The sequence below is a fragment of the Carcharodon carcharias genome, chromosome 4 (genome assembly GCF_017639515.1).
Source record: "Carcharodon carcharias isolate sCarCar2 chromosome 4, sCarCar2.pri, whole genome shotgun sequence".
Taxonomy (NCBI): domain Eukaryota; kingdom Metazoa; phylum Chordata; class Chondrichthyes; order Lamniformes; family Lamnidae; genus Carcharodon; species Carcharodon carcharias.
The window spans coordinates 165277884-165292707 of NC_054470.1; the positions used below are offsets into that span (position 1 = coordinate 165277884).

At 42.9% G+C, this 14824-nt stretch overlaps 1 protein-coding gene across 5 annotated transcripts in view; it reads right to left on the reverse strand.

Moving 5' to 3' along the window:
• Positions 1 to 9399: 9399 nt before the first annotated feature.
• The window catches only part of mast4 (microtubule associated serine/threonine kinase family member 4), a 528952-nt gene continuing 523527 nt past the window's right edge, over positions 9400 to 14824 (reverse strand). For all 5 annotated transcript variants that reach the window (XM_041186024.1, XM_041186028.1, XM_041186025.1 and 2 more), the window contains 2 exons: positions 14539 to 14717; positions 9400 to 12846 (listed from right to left, as the gene is read on the reverse strand). In XM_041186024.1, the coding sequence (XP_041041958.1) occupies positions 10820 to 12846; positions 14539 to 14717 (2206 nt within the window). In that variant the 3' untranslated portion in view covers positions 9400 to 10819. The remainder of the gene's footprint in view (positions 12847 to 14538; positions 14718 to 14824) is intronic.

Sequence of the window (14824 nt, forward strand, 5' to 3'; positions counted from 1 at the left end):
ATATTTTGTCTCCGCGTTTACAAAGGAAAGGGAGGAAGTAGATATAGTAGTCCAGGAGGAACACTGAGATATTGGACGGGATAGTCATAAAGAGAGAGGAAGTACTCGAAGGGTTGAAATCCTTGAAAGTTGATAAGTCGTTAGGGCCAGATGGATTGTTGCTGAGGCTGCTGAAGGGAAGAAGAAACAGATATACAAATCTTCTTGGTCAAGAAAAGTAGAAACAATAGATCCTCCTATATCCTTGTGCGGATGGTTGCACCTAAAGGTAAACAGGTTTATATCAGACACACCCAACCCTTCACACTTCCCTGAACCCAGCCTCTTTGCCACTTGTGAGCAGTAGCCCAGCTTGATGTTGACCCAAGACAGAAACAAAGGATCATTCTGTCGTTGAGTTAGCTCCATATTGAAATACAAGGCAATGGAACATTGGAACTGGGTTGTGGCAGATTCAGCAACCTGGCACTTCAGCTGAGCAGGGCCACAACACGAGGGTACTGTTGATAATTGGAGCAACCATCCTGAGTGATTAACAGGGTCTTGAGTGATGGACCAGACCCTGTGAGAAACGGTTCTTCTCCCATTCAGCTCCAGGTAACCTTATAAATGAATGCCCTGGCCAGTGATGTGGTACTTGCTGGACAAGCAGCTGTGATAGTGAGTTTTCTTTGTCAGCACAGTGGGCTGTGCTGCTTTAGCAATATCTCAACCAGACTGTGGCTCCCCTAAACATAAGCTGTTGCCAACTTGTAGGTTAGCTTTCTGGACATAGATATGTGTGATGTGTTCCTACAGAAAGAATGCATTCTGTAGCAGGCAAACAGAAACTCCAACCAAGTGAATTAGTCAGCAGTTTGGTTTAAAGACTCTCGAGCATGATCAGGGTTGCCATATTTCAGACACCCAGTGGCCGAATACAATTATCTGCAAAGACATGTCCGCAATGTCAGATGTGTGCTCAACACAAAAGGGAACTGATCATCAAGCCAAGCAATACACCAGGAGGGCTTAAAATGCTGAAGAATTAACTAACACCCCAAGCTTTGCAGTAAAGCCAACCATTATGGAGTGCCATTGTCATGGTTGCTGGTTTCACGCCTAGTTATTTTGCCCTGAGAGCGCTGGCTTTCTTTAGGCATTGTTCACTGTGAATTGGAAGACAGAGGACAGAATTTAATCATTAGTGCACCTTTCCGGATGGCAGAACTGGATTTGGCTAAAAGCAGCAGCTGTGTTCCATAAGAATAATACTGGTTGCATTGACCTGGGCTCGCCTGTCCCACCTCCTGAACCTTCCTTTTTGCTGGCTTTGTAAGTGTTTGAACAACCAGATACAGCAGCTCTTGGAGCTGGTGAGCTGCAGCAGGATGTCTGCTTGGGGCAGCAGAGTGGTAACTGAGCCCAAACATGTCCAGTTCTAACTCTATGCTCCTATTTACATGAACAACAAAGAGCTTACGTTTATACCGTGTCTTTCATGTCTTTCATGTCCTCAGGACATCTGAAAATGCTTGAAAGCTAATTAATCATTTTTCGAAATCTAGTCACTTGTTGCAACTTCTGCACAGCCTTACAACAGTAATGAGAAAAATCACAAAACGCTGTTGGCTATTTTTACAGTCTTATCTATGTGTACATGCACTCAGAGAATTACAGGGCTGAATTTTCCAGACCCTTTGGGGACGGGCTGAGAAGTGGGAAGGCTGGCAGAAAGATGGCATCCCTGGCATTTTTATTCTGCCCTGCCATTTCCCTATTGTCGGGAAAGGTGGCAGATGGCCAGCTCCCCTGCATCTCAAGTGGCAATTATAAGCCTCTTTTCGCCTCCACTGGTATTTTCCCAGCTACTGAGAGGCCCTCCACCATGTGGGGAGGCTGCCAGGTAAACCCTGGCAGCCTCCCAGCTAGTGCCAGGAGAGACGCCTTTTTTTGGCACTCTTTGGTCCAAGGAAGGGACCCTCAGTGGCAACAGCCACCCCTGCTGCAACAGCACCATCCGTTGCCACTGATACTCCCCTCATCAGGGCCTGGCAGTGCTCTCAAACCACACTTATCTGAATTTGAGGGTGAACAGCCCTTTTGCAGCCCCAGTGTCGCTACCACTCTCAGGGGCACTGATGAGCTCCCGGCCTTCTGATTGGGCTGGCAGGCTTTGGGGGCTGGACCATCATCCTTGATAGCATCTTTAACATAAAACTGCATTGTAAGAGCTTTTTAAAGTTTATGAAATGGAGGAGAGTAGCTAAAATAAACGTTGGTCCCTTGGAGGCAGAACCAGGAGAAATCACCACAGGGAATGTGAAAATGTCAGGGAGGCTGATCAAATGTTTTGTAGAAGACACAGAGTACATATCAGAGCAGTCGGAGTCTGATCGCAGGCGGCGGTCCGTTTCACGGCCACAGCCGGGCCCACCCGCCATGCCCACCCACCCGACAAAGGGAAAATCCTGCCTCCTAGATTTTAGAATGATCCCAGCAGATTGGAAGTTAGAAAATGTAACGCTGCTATTCAAGAAAGAGAGATGGAAAGCAGGGAACTAAAAGCCAGTTAGTCCGACATCAGTTATCAAGAAAATGATAGAATCTATTATTAAGGAAGTCTTTACAAATGCATTTGGAAAAGTATAGCATGATCAGACAAAGTCAACATGGTTTTACAAAAGGGAAATGGAGTTTGATAAATTTATTAGAGATTTTTGAACACATAACTAATTGGGTAGATAAAAGTGAACTAATTAGATGTAGTTTTTTTTATTCATTCACAGGATGTGGGATTCACTGGCTGGCCCAGCATTCATTACCCATCCCTATTGTCCTTGAGAAGGTGGTGATGAGCTGCCTTTATGAAGCACTGCAGTCCCTGTGATGTAGGTACACCCACAGTGCTGTTAGGAAGGGAGTTCCAGGATTTTGACCCACGACAGTGAAGGAACGGTGACATATTTCCAAGTCAGGATGGTGAGTCAGTTAGCGGGGAACTTCTAGATGGTCATGTTACCCTGTATCTGCTGCCCTTGTCCTTCTAGATGATAGTGGTCATTGGTTTTGGAAGGGGCTGTCAAAGGAGCCTTAGTGAGTTTCTGCAGTGCGTCTTGTAGATGGTACACACTACTGCTATTGTGTGTCGGTGGTGGAGGGAGTGAATACTTATGGAAGGGGTGCCAATCAAGGCGGCTGATTTGTCCTGGATGGTGTCAAGCTTCTTGAGTGTCATGGGAGCTGCACTCATCCAGGCAAGTGGAGAACATTCCATCACACTCCTAACTTGTGCCTTGTAGATTGTGGACAGGCTTTAGGGAGTCGGGAGGTGAATTACTCTTTGCAAGATTCCTAGCCTCTGATGTGCTCTTGTAACCATAGTTTTTACATGGCTATTCCAATTCAGTTTCTGGTCAGTGGTAACCTCCAGGATGTTGATAGTGGGAGATTCAGTAATGATAATGCCAAAGGGCGATGATTAGATTCTCTCCCATTGGAAAGGTCATTGCCTGGCACTTATGTGGTGTGAATGTTACTTACCACTTGTCAGCTCAAGACAGGATGTTGTCCAGGTCTTGCTGCATTCATCAGCGAATATCCTCACCTCTGACCTTATGGTGGAAGGAAGGTCATTGATGAAGCAGCTGAAGATAGGACACTATGATAAGGAACTCCTGCAGTGACGTCCTGGAGCTGAGATGACTGACCTCCAGCAACTACAACCATCTTACTTTGTGCTAGGTATGACTCCAACTAACAGAGTTTTCCCTGATTCCCATTGACTCCAGTTTTGCTAGGGTTCCTTGATATCACACTTGGTCAAATGCGGTCTTGATGTCAAGGGCAGTCACTCTCACCTCACCTCGGGAGTTCAGCTCTTTTGTCCATGTTGTAACGAGTTCAGGGGCTGAGTGGCCCTGGCAAAACCCTAACTGAGCGTCAGTGAGCAGGTTATTGCTAAGCAGGTGCTGCTTGATAGCACTGTTGCTGGCCCCTTCCATTACTTTACTGATGATCGAGGGTAAACGATGAGGCAGTAATTGGCCAGGTTGGATTTGTCCTGCCTTTTGTCTATATGACTTACCTGGGAAATCTTCCACATTACTGGGTAGATAACAGTGTTGTAGCTGTACTGGAACAGCTTGGCTAGGGGCGCAGGCAAGTTCTGGACCACAAGTCTTCTGTACTATTGATAGAATATTGTCAGGGCCCTAGCCTTTGCAGTATCCTTCAGCCATTTCTTGATATCACATGGAGTGAATGGGATTGGCTGAAGACTGGTATCTGTGATGCTGGGGACCTCTGGAAGAGGCTGAGGTGGATCATCCATTCGGTACTTCTGGTTAAAAATTGTAGCACTGATGTGCTGGGCTCCCCCATCATTGAGGATGGGGATATTTGTGGAGCCTCCTCCTCCAGTGAGTTGTTTAATCGTCCACCACCATTCACAACTGGATGTAGCAGGACTGCAGAGCTTAGATCTGATCTGTTTGTTGTGGGACCACTTAGCTCTATCACTTGCTGCTTATACTGTTTAGCTTCACCAGGTTGACACCTCACTTTTGGGTATGGCTGGTGCTACTCCTAGCCTGCCCTCCTGCCCTCTTCATTAAACCAGGTCGGTAATGGTAGAGTGGGGGTTAAGTCAGGCCATGGGGTAATTCTGCTGATGGCCCACAGCATGGTTACCCAGTCTTAAGTTGCTAGATCTGTTCAAAATCTAGCCAATTTAGCACGGTGGTAGTGCCACACAACACAATGGAGGGTATTCCCATTGTGAAGATAGATCTTTGTCTCCACAAGGTGGGCGCTCTTACCGATACTGTTATGGACAGATACATCTGCAGTAGGCAGGTTGGTGAGGTTTGAGTATGTTTTCCCCTCGCCACAGGCCCAGTCTAACAGCTACGTCTTTTAGGGCTTGGCCAGTCATGGTGCTTCTGAGCCACTCTTGGTGATGGACATTGAAGTCCCCCACCCAGAGCACATTGTGCCCTTGCCACCCTCAGTGGTTCCTCCAAGTAAGGTTCAACAAGGAGGAGCACTGATTCATCAGCTGAGGGGAGGTTGGGGGGAGGGGGGGTGGGGGCGGTTGGGGGGCAGTGGTGGCGGTATGTTGTAATCAGCAGGAAGTTTTCTTGTCCATGTTTGACCTGATGACAAGAGACTTCATGGGGTCCAGAGTCAACGTTGAGGACCCCTAGGGCTACTCCCTCCCTCCTAAATGCCACAGTGCCGAGAGATGGGTTTTTATGACAATTGTTTCATGGTCATCATTAGACTTTTAAGTCCAGATTTTTATTGAATTCAAATTCCACCATCTGCCGTGGTGGGATTTAAACCCAGGTCACCCAGAGGATGATGTTGGGTCTCGGGATTGCTGGTCCACTGACAATGCCACTACACCACCACCTCCCCTAGTACACTCGGGCCCGAATTTTACATCCTGCAGGCAGGCGGGTGTGCATCCCACCCATTCACCACGAAATAGCGCATGGTGATGTCGGGCGAGCATCCCGACAGCATCGTGCACTTGCGTGATATCTCGCTTGGTGGGCACATGCGGCACTCGGAAGCATGCCCGCTGACAGTTGAGCCTATTAAGGGGGCAACTGAAAGCGATTTTTCGTGACCCATCCACTTTTTTCCGGTTGGCAGATGGGCCAATTGGCATCTACATTTTTGCTCAAACCTCGATCCAGGGTGGGATGAAATCTCCGTGGGGAAATAAAATCAGGGGAGATATCTGGGGACTTTATTTATGAGGTAGGCTAAAGTGGACATATTTTGCAGCCTTTTTGTCGTGTCCTTTATTCTGTGGAGGTCTGCAGCTCCCTGGGGCAACTGTCTGCCTTCAGGGAGCTCAGTGGAAGCGCTCAGCAGCACCCGCCATGATGTCAGTGCCCGCCCTCTTCCCGCCTCCACTGGCAGTGCTGAGCCTCTCTCTGTGCGCGTTTCATGCTGGCCAGTCAGTGTGAAATCACAGTCGGGGGCCGATTGCGGGCAGCAGCCTTTCTCCTGTCTGCTCCTGGGCCCGCTGATCACACGCAACCATCGAGCCAAAAATTCAGGCTCTGGATTTCCAAAGAGCGTTTGATAAGATGCACACAAAAGGCTAATATACGTGTTAAGATCTCATGGAATTGGGGGTAATATATTAGAATGGATAGAAGATTGGCTAACTGACAGGAAGCAGGGAGTCGGGATGAATGAGACATTTTCAGGTTGCCAGGCTGTAACTAGCGGAGTGCTGCAAGGATCAGAACTGGGGCCTCAACTGTTTGCAATCTATACTCATGACTTAGATAAAGAAACCCAGAGTTTCCAAGTTTGCTGAAGATAAAAAGCTAGTTGGGAATGTAAGCTGTGAAGAGGACACAAAGAGGCTCCAAAGAGAAATAGTCAGGTTAATTGAAGGGGCAACAAGATGGCAGATGGTGTATAATGTGGAAGTGTGAGACTATTCGCTTTGGTAGTAAGAGTAGAAAAACAGAATACTTTTTAAAGGCTTGAAACTTGTAAATGTTGATATTCAGAGATACTTGGGTGTACTTGTACAAGAACTTGAAAGTTAGCATGCAGGTACATCAAGCAATTAGGAAGGCAAATGGCATGTTGGCCTTCATTGCAAGAGGAAGGAAGTCCTGCTATAATTGTACCTGGCTTTGTTGAGACAACACGTGGAGTACAGTTTTGGTCTCCATAGTTAAGAATGCACTTACATTGGAGGTGGACCGAAGGTTCACTAAGTGGTTCCTGGAATGAGAGAATTGTCCCATGATAAAGGCTGATTAAGTAGCATCTAGAGTTCAGAAGGATGAGATGTGATCTTATAGAAAATACAAGATCCTGAAGGGACTTTGACAGGGTAGACACAGAGCTTGTTTCCCCAACTGGGGAATCTAGAACACAGAGGTACAATGCAGGAAAAGGGGCCAATCATTTAGGACTTAGATGAGGAGAAACTTTCACTCAAAGGATTGTGAAGCTTTGTACTTCTCTATCCCAGAGGGCTGTAGATGCTCCATCATTGAGTATTGATATGGACAGGCTTTTGGTCTTTCAAGTAATAAAGGGATGTGGGGAGTGGTCGGGAAAGTGGAATTAAGGCAGATGAGGAGTCAATGATCATATTGAAAGGCAGAGTAGACTGGAGGGGCTGTATGGTTATCTCCTGCTCCTATTTTTTAGGTTCTTACATTTTTAAACTAAAGGGCGTGTGTACAATTCTGGCAGACTGAAGGGAGACTAGACATATTAAAACAACCCAACCTCCCTTCCAACAGAGTCAAACTAAAACTGTTTATGAATGCCAATTAATTCCTTTAATAATTTGCACAAACACCTGGTTAACAATGGGGATGAAGAATGCAAGATGAAGATATTTAGAAATGATCAAGTGCTTTCTAGAACCCTGTGGTTTCAGATTATATAATACACTGGTCAGGATTAAGTTTGTAGATGCAGTTTAATATTAGATTGATTTCCGGCAGTTAGGATTGAGTACTTTGAAAGGTATGGGAAGAAAAAAAATCTCAAAGAGCTTTTATTTGTTGGAGATTCCTCGAAGTTACCCCTTGAAGATAATCCATTGGGCCGTGCATGACTACACAAATTTTACATGAAGCAGATTCCATGGGCTGATTGTTTGTCATTTCTGCTAAGCTAAACAGTTCCACCAATTTTTCCTTAAAAGCATAGCATGAATTTTTAAAATTCTGAGCTTTAATGGTACTCACTCCAAAATAAAGTCACTGCTGCAATTTAATAAAAAAATGCTGAGATTATTACAATTTTAAAATAGTCTCCCAGCCCCTATGCTCAACACAAAGGCAGTGATTAGTGCTGAAGCACAGATTCTCCAGTGAGGATAACGCTATGGCACCTTGGTCAGGACACAATTCTTCATGTATGCTGCCTGGACAATCAAAGCTTTACCCAACAAGTGTGCACCTTGAATAATCGAGCAGGGAGTGGGTGGGAAGAGAGTGAACACTGTCTACAATTTCTGATCATAGTTAGCCTCCCCATTAGGAGCAGACTCGTAAAATGACCAGCCACTGTCACAAAGCTACCTATTGATGGGGCTATCGTAATGCAATGTGGGGAATGAGGAGGGGATTTTGTATTTATTTACAAAGGACTAAATTGAAAGCAGATTCAATAGTAACTTTCAAAAGGGAATTAGGTAAGGAATTGAAAAGGAAAAATTTGTAGGGAAAGACACAGAAAAGACATGATGGTGAATGGCTTCCATCCGTATTGTTCGATTCAATGATAAAATTAAGAGTTTCCTCTGCAGATAATAACTGGAACACTAACAGGGCATTCCTCACCATGCTATATAAACAGGTTCAAAGGCAAATCAAGCCAACACTTGACTGCCTACCCTAAGCACTTGGTGGTCTTAGATCCAAACTGTAGGCCTCAGAATGCATTCAGTCGAGGCTCAGGAGGAATCATGGTCAAATGGTTGTTCCTCCTGAGATTGAAGAAAGGTAAAAAAAAATATCATTTTAATGCCTTCAAAATTTACATTTTTGGTGTTAATGCACAATGTTGTCATAATATCATTGCCGAACTTATGACCACAAACTCGGATCCAGAAACAAAAATGCCAGAGTGAATAGGGTCTCCAAGCCAGAACAAACCTGGGAGCAACATGTCGTACGTTCTATCAATGAAATATGAATGCATCCCTTAAAGATTTGCTGTCAAACAACTTGGCTAATGGTTTGAAAAGTTCTTAAAGTCATAGGATAATTAAAGGAAGAATAAAGGGGAGTCCTAACAAACACTTTATGTGAAGAGACAGTGGCGTAATGGTAATGTCACTGGACTAATAATCCAGGGGCCCAGGCTTGCTGGTAAGAACTAATAATCCAGGGGCCCAGGCTTGCTGGTGAGAACTAATGATCTGGGGAAATGGATTCAAATCTCACCATGGCAACTGGCGGAATTTAAATTCAAAATAAATCTGGAATTGTAAATGTAGTCTCTGGTGACCATGACAATTATTATCAATTGCTGTAAAAAACCAACAGGTTCACTAATATTCTGTAGGAAAGGAAATATGTCGTCCTTACCCCCTGGTCTGGCCTACATGTGACTCCAGATTCTCAGCAATATGGTTGACTCTTAACTGCCTTTTGATATGTCCGAGCAAGCTTCAAGGGCAATTACAAGTCAACGACAAAAGTGTCAAAAGTTGATACCTGGATCCCATGAAAGAATGGGAAAAAAAGCCCATTTAGACATGTTTTTTCAATATGTTACATTGGTACATTCAACGATCATTGATTATTACAGAGGAACTTTGAAAAGCCAGCACCACTAACTTTTATCTGTTTAGTGTTCTTCTTGGGTTGTTTCTTGAAAGAACAGTAAGACTTTCAACTGCTGTAATGAACAGACATCTTTTCATGCTGAAAAACATTTATTTTTTTTGTGATATGCAAATGCATAAGTATAAATATTTCTTTTCCATTACAATACAATTAGAACATTCACAAAGCTCTGTGGTGGAAAAACAAAACACAGAAGCTGCAAACATTTTTTTTTATTGCACAGTTCTGACAGCATATTTCAAATCATTGCTTTAAGCATCAGTCCAACTATAGCGAGTACTCCAAGCCAACAGGTACAGCACACACCTAACTTCACCTGCGCCACAACAGAACACAACAAACCAGATTCCACACGGCCCAACATTCTTCACATGTTCAACAGTTTGTTGGTACATTATTACCAAAACATAAATTGGTACATATACAAACAAAATACCTGTGAGGTTTCCAAAATGCCACACATAGATTTGGCAAACATAACATTGCCATATAGTTATTTACACCTCTGATACATTTGTAAACAAGTGTTTAATATGTTTTATAACCAGCTAGGAGCACAGATTTTGTTTAAAGGCTGTAGAATAGAAGGTAACATCTTTACAGGGATTTTTCTCAATTGAGTAATACACGCCCAAGTCTTCACTGCACTGATGTGTTTTTACCTGTGTATTCCCGTTTATTTCAGCCAAAACAAACACTAAATCCCGTTTTTCTACACAGAAACAGATAAATAAAGGCTTAGCAAAATTAACTTAGAAAAAACAATTCCATTCAGCACCGAGTGACTCCAACAGGTCCCCTCTCCTTCGTGAACAAAAAAACCCATAAACTCCCTTTTGTAGATAATATGTACATTTTTTCCTCACAAATGAAATGATGTTGCTTGAAATGTACAGAGCTACTCAATGCATTCAAATGGAATGTAAATTTTAGCGTTACCTGCTAAAAACAGCAAGCTTTTCCATAGCCACACAAATGTTCCATTTATACAGCAACTTTTACTGAATGCCACTAAGGGTGCTTTCATGTGAAATTTGTTACAGATAAAATAACACCACCACTTTTTAACCACACAATGAACATTTATTCATGTTACCACAGAGAACAAGGAGTGTGTTACATGTTTTCATGGTTAAATTATGCCCACAATGTTCTTTCCCAAAGCTGCGTGAGCCATTTATTACATTATATGTACAAAAAAAAGATCTTTCTACACCCAATATTTTGGACATTCAAGTGATCTTGTATAAATACCAGGATATTTCTATTAGTCATTATAAACAAAGCAATTGCTGGTGGGGTAGGTGGGTGGGCAGGGGCCAGAAAAGAATATTTAACTTTTTTTTAAAGGTATTAACCCAAAGACTTTAGTTACTGAGAAACAGGATTCTGCCATGCTTATGGAAGAGGGAAAGTACTGTTGTCAGTTTATTTATATATTTGCAATTTTGCTCTCATTTTCACTGCACTAAAACCTCTACTTTAACTTGCTATGAATTCTTAGGTTGCTTTTCCTGTGATGCTTCCTTTGGACATTGTTTTTGGTTGCTTGTGTCCATTTCCAGATGTGTACCACAAGGAGAATGGTGTTGCAACAAGGACAACTTTGATGGATCTTTCCAAGTGTTCCCTTTCCCCACAGTACATGGCTGTGAATGACTAACTTGCTTATTTCCCTTAAGGCCCATGGTGTCTTTTCTCTCATTAGATGCACACATTTCTGAACTTACGCTTTGAGGTGCAGACCCGAGACTGCGTTTGGTCTCGCAGGTTTTATCCTTTACTGAACATGTTGAACTGCTTTCCTTTGTCTCAGGCTTTCCACCTGAGGCCTCAACAGATAAACGACTAAGAAGTAAGCTTTGAGAAACATTCTTTGTTTCATCTGCCTTGCCACATGCGGGCATATTGCTTTTCGAAAGAGATGGTTGTGCATTATTATTCGGGCTGACCTTGTGGCATAATGTGCTCTTTAGTGATGAGCTCTGCTGTTCATGTCTTGTAGGTAAATATGTCTCTGCCTTAGACGTACTCGGACCTGACAAGAAAGCAATATCAAGGGTACCTTCCAGTGGCTTTAGGCTCAAGATAGATCTACCATCCATTTTACATTCAGTCATCTGCCTGGGAACACCCTCAGTCATTAAACTTAACTGCGGTTTGTCTAAAGTAACTTGAGCCATTCCAGTTACTATCTTGGAACAGTCAGATGGGGTTGACCTCAAATGACTGTGAGAAGTGCATGTAGTACTTGCTGATGTACTGTTTTTCTTCATAACCGAGGATTCCTCTTTACTCAAAGATGTTAGTGTCTTTGGCTGAGTGGTGTGGGCAGGTGAGATCATTTCACTCTTGAACATTTCTGATGAACTCATACCATTATGAGTTTCTCTGTAACACTTTTTGCTTCCTATAAGTTCTACATTTGAGGTCTTGGTTTCCAACCTTTCACAAACATTTGGCTCTTTAGTGTGCTTTCTACTCCATTCTACCTCAACATCCTTTCCACAGAGTTTCTTCACCTCTGAAGTTGTGGATGGTTTCTCGGGGTTAAGTACACCAGGAGCTGATGTGGAACTTTCAACTTTGGGGTCAGGATGTGCAGTCTGCAACACTGATGGGATGTCATCGTGAATACTGGAGCTGGTACCAAGCTTTTTGCAAGAGGATAACAGTGGGCCACTTGCAGTTATGTGCTGTTCATCTGAACGTTGCATTTTAATTTCATTACACTTAGAATCTTCAGCAACGTCCAAATTAAACTCAGCCACCTCTACGCTTGCCTGAGTTACATTTTCATGTCCAGTGTTTGGCTCTTGTATGGCATTTTGTTTTTGAAGAGATTCTCGTCTCACATTCCAATTTTTCTTCTTTACAACTATCGCCTTCAGTTTCTCTTTATCAGCTTCATCAAGTGACTCCTGCCTTCCCACCTTTCTTGCTACAGGACGTTTGAGACAACCCTGTTCCACAGGTCTAACTTTGGTGATGGATGACATTTCAAATGCGTTCTCTTCTAAACTATGTAGACACAAATCTCTCTGTAAAGACTCTTTCCTTCCTTCTGCTTGAGATGTTTCAAGGCTATGCTTACGAGCACACAATTGTTTCTTGTCAGACGTATAAGAAGGAGAAAGTTTTTCAGCAGATTGCACTCTCTTTAATAACGGTGATCTTGGAGGCTCTGCACTTTTAGGCCGAACCATGTGCCTTAGAATAGTTGGTGGTGAGTGCATTTTAGCAGGAAAAGTCTGTGCCATTTTGGAACTTCCAATTGAGTGACCAAGCAAGGGTGATGGTGATCTCTGCGGCGAAGTTGGTTGGGGTGTAGGAGAAGGGGTTCGTGCCAGAGGGGATAGAGGGATACTACCAGCTGATTTCCGCCTGCCCGATCTATATTTTGGTCCACCTAGCTTTGAACTCAATCCATGAAGTGTACTTGGTCTAACGTGACCAGAGCCAGCAGGGGAATTTGGAGCACTTGAGCTGGGGGAGCTGCTCTGTGAAGAATTTGTACCTGTCAAAACAAAACATTTTACAAATGGTTAGTCTGTCAATTGTTTGCCCAAGCTACGAACCCGAGTTTGTATATTTTACCTTACCGTGCAAAAGACAGTGCATCAACTTACTAAACTTGCAGCTGATGAGATTTGAATGTTGTAATACAACATTCTGATGACAAGACTTTGCAGTAATTTATTACAGCTAATGCAATGTTAAATTGCTGAATTCAACTAAAATCTCAGTAATTAGAATCTAATAACAAACACCATGTATGATTGACGGCATTAAGTTAACACAACAGGTTCATTCTAAAGATCAACTGAGGTTCAACAGGGGGAATATACTCAGTAATGTGCTACTTAGAAAGAGGGCATGTGTTCAGTCCTGGATTGTCAACATATTGGCATTTGTCATCTGGTCAACAGTATGAGTACTGCAACCTGCCCCAAAATCACTGAGGAGGAAGATGAAAATATTGCTAGGGTTCCTTCTCTGATTACCTCTACTGGGAAGTGCAGGGTGAGGACAGATGTGTTTTCCCAAGGTGAAATAGAAATCATTGTTCACAGACACTGAAAATACCTATAAAACTTTACCATGGCACAAGTCTCAACTTCCATGAGAACAGGGAAAAGAAGAGCGAGTAAATTGGAAGAGTCAGTCTATTGGGTTCCTTCTTGAATCTATTCTACATTTTCTGAGCACCAAATGTATTTACAGCCGAATTTCATTAAGATAGCAGGACCATTATAATCAATTAATGGCTAGCATAAAGGTCAGGATGGAGGCTTTATGTTGTGTGGCCATTATATTGGACTTTACAGTAGCTCTTGGCTTTATTCATTATAATAAATGGGGATTTTAGGTTCAGGAGAAATGTTAAGAAAGTGATAGCACTGACTTTTTTATAATGAAATTTGACGGTTCTTCTTATCTTTGAACAAACTTGTCTATAATTGACAAAATGTACTCAAAAATATTTTAGAAAACTAAAGAACTGTGGGTGTTTATTTTCTAGATTTTCTACAGTGTACTAAGATATTAAAGAGAAACAAAAGACTTGCATTTATACAGCACCCATCACAACCTCAGGATGCCCCAAAGTGCTTCAAAGTCAGTGAAGTAGTTTTGAACTGTAATTATCATTGTAATGTAGAAAGCACAGCAGCCAATTTGTGCACAGCGAGCCCGCAAACAGAAATGCAATAATAACCAATTTATCGATGTATTTTTTTTATAAAGTTGTTCTGATTGAGGGGTAACATTGATCAGGACACTGGGGGATAAATCCCCTGCTCTTCTTTAAAATAGTGCCATGGGATTTTAGAAGTCTACTTCAGAGAACAGGTGGGGACTCAGTTTAACTTCTGGTCCAAAAATTGTCCCCTCTGACAGTGCAGTACTACATTGGAGTATCTGCTTTGATCTTTCTGCTCAAGTGTCTGGATTGGGGGTTGAACTCACAATGTTCTAACACAGAGGTAACACGCTACCAACTGAGCCATGGCTGACACACTACGTTACCGAGTTAACGGCCTCTCTCGGAGGTTAGAACTTATCCCGTAATTCTAACTGTGAAATGATCATAACACTCGATGACTTCACTGATAGTGGAATGTTGTCTTCTCACTCGAAGAAAACTTTGCAAATAGGAAAAAAAAAAATGAACGAACACAAGAATCTCACAAACAAGTGGAAAACTCACCCGACTGAAAATCAGGGGCTGACCGGAAGCTTTGTGTCGGTGACCTAGGAGATAAACTGTGTGTTGGTGATCCAGGCATACTGTCACTGGATGAAAGCGAACGGTTCAATGAGGTGAAACTCCGGCTGGTATGAAGTATGACAGGCTGCTTTGCAAACTTTTTAAAGAGCGACCGCCTTCTGTTGAAAAATAATATATGAGGTGTTACAGGTTAAACTTGGCAATTTTTTTCCCTACTCAAGATCAATCTTTTTATTTTAAGAATCTAACTAAGTGATCTGGAACA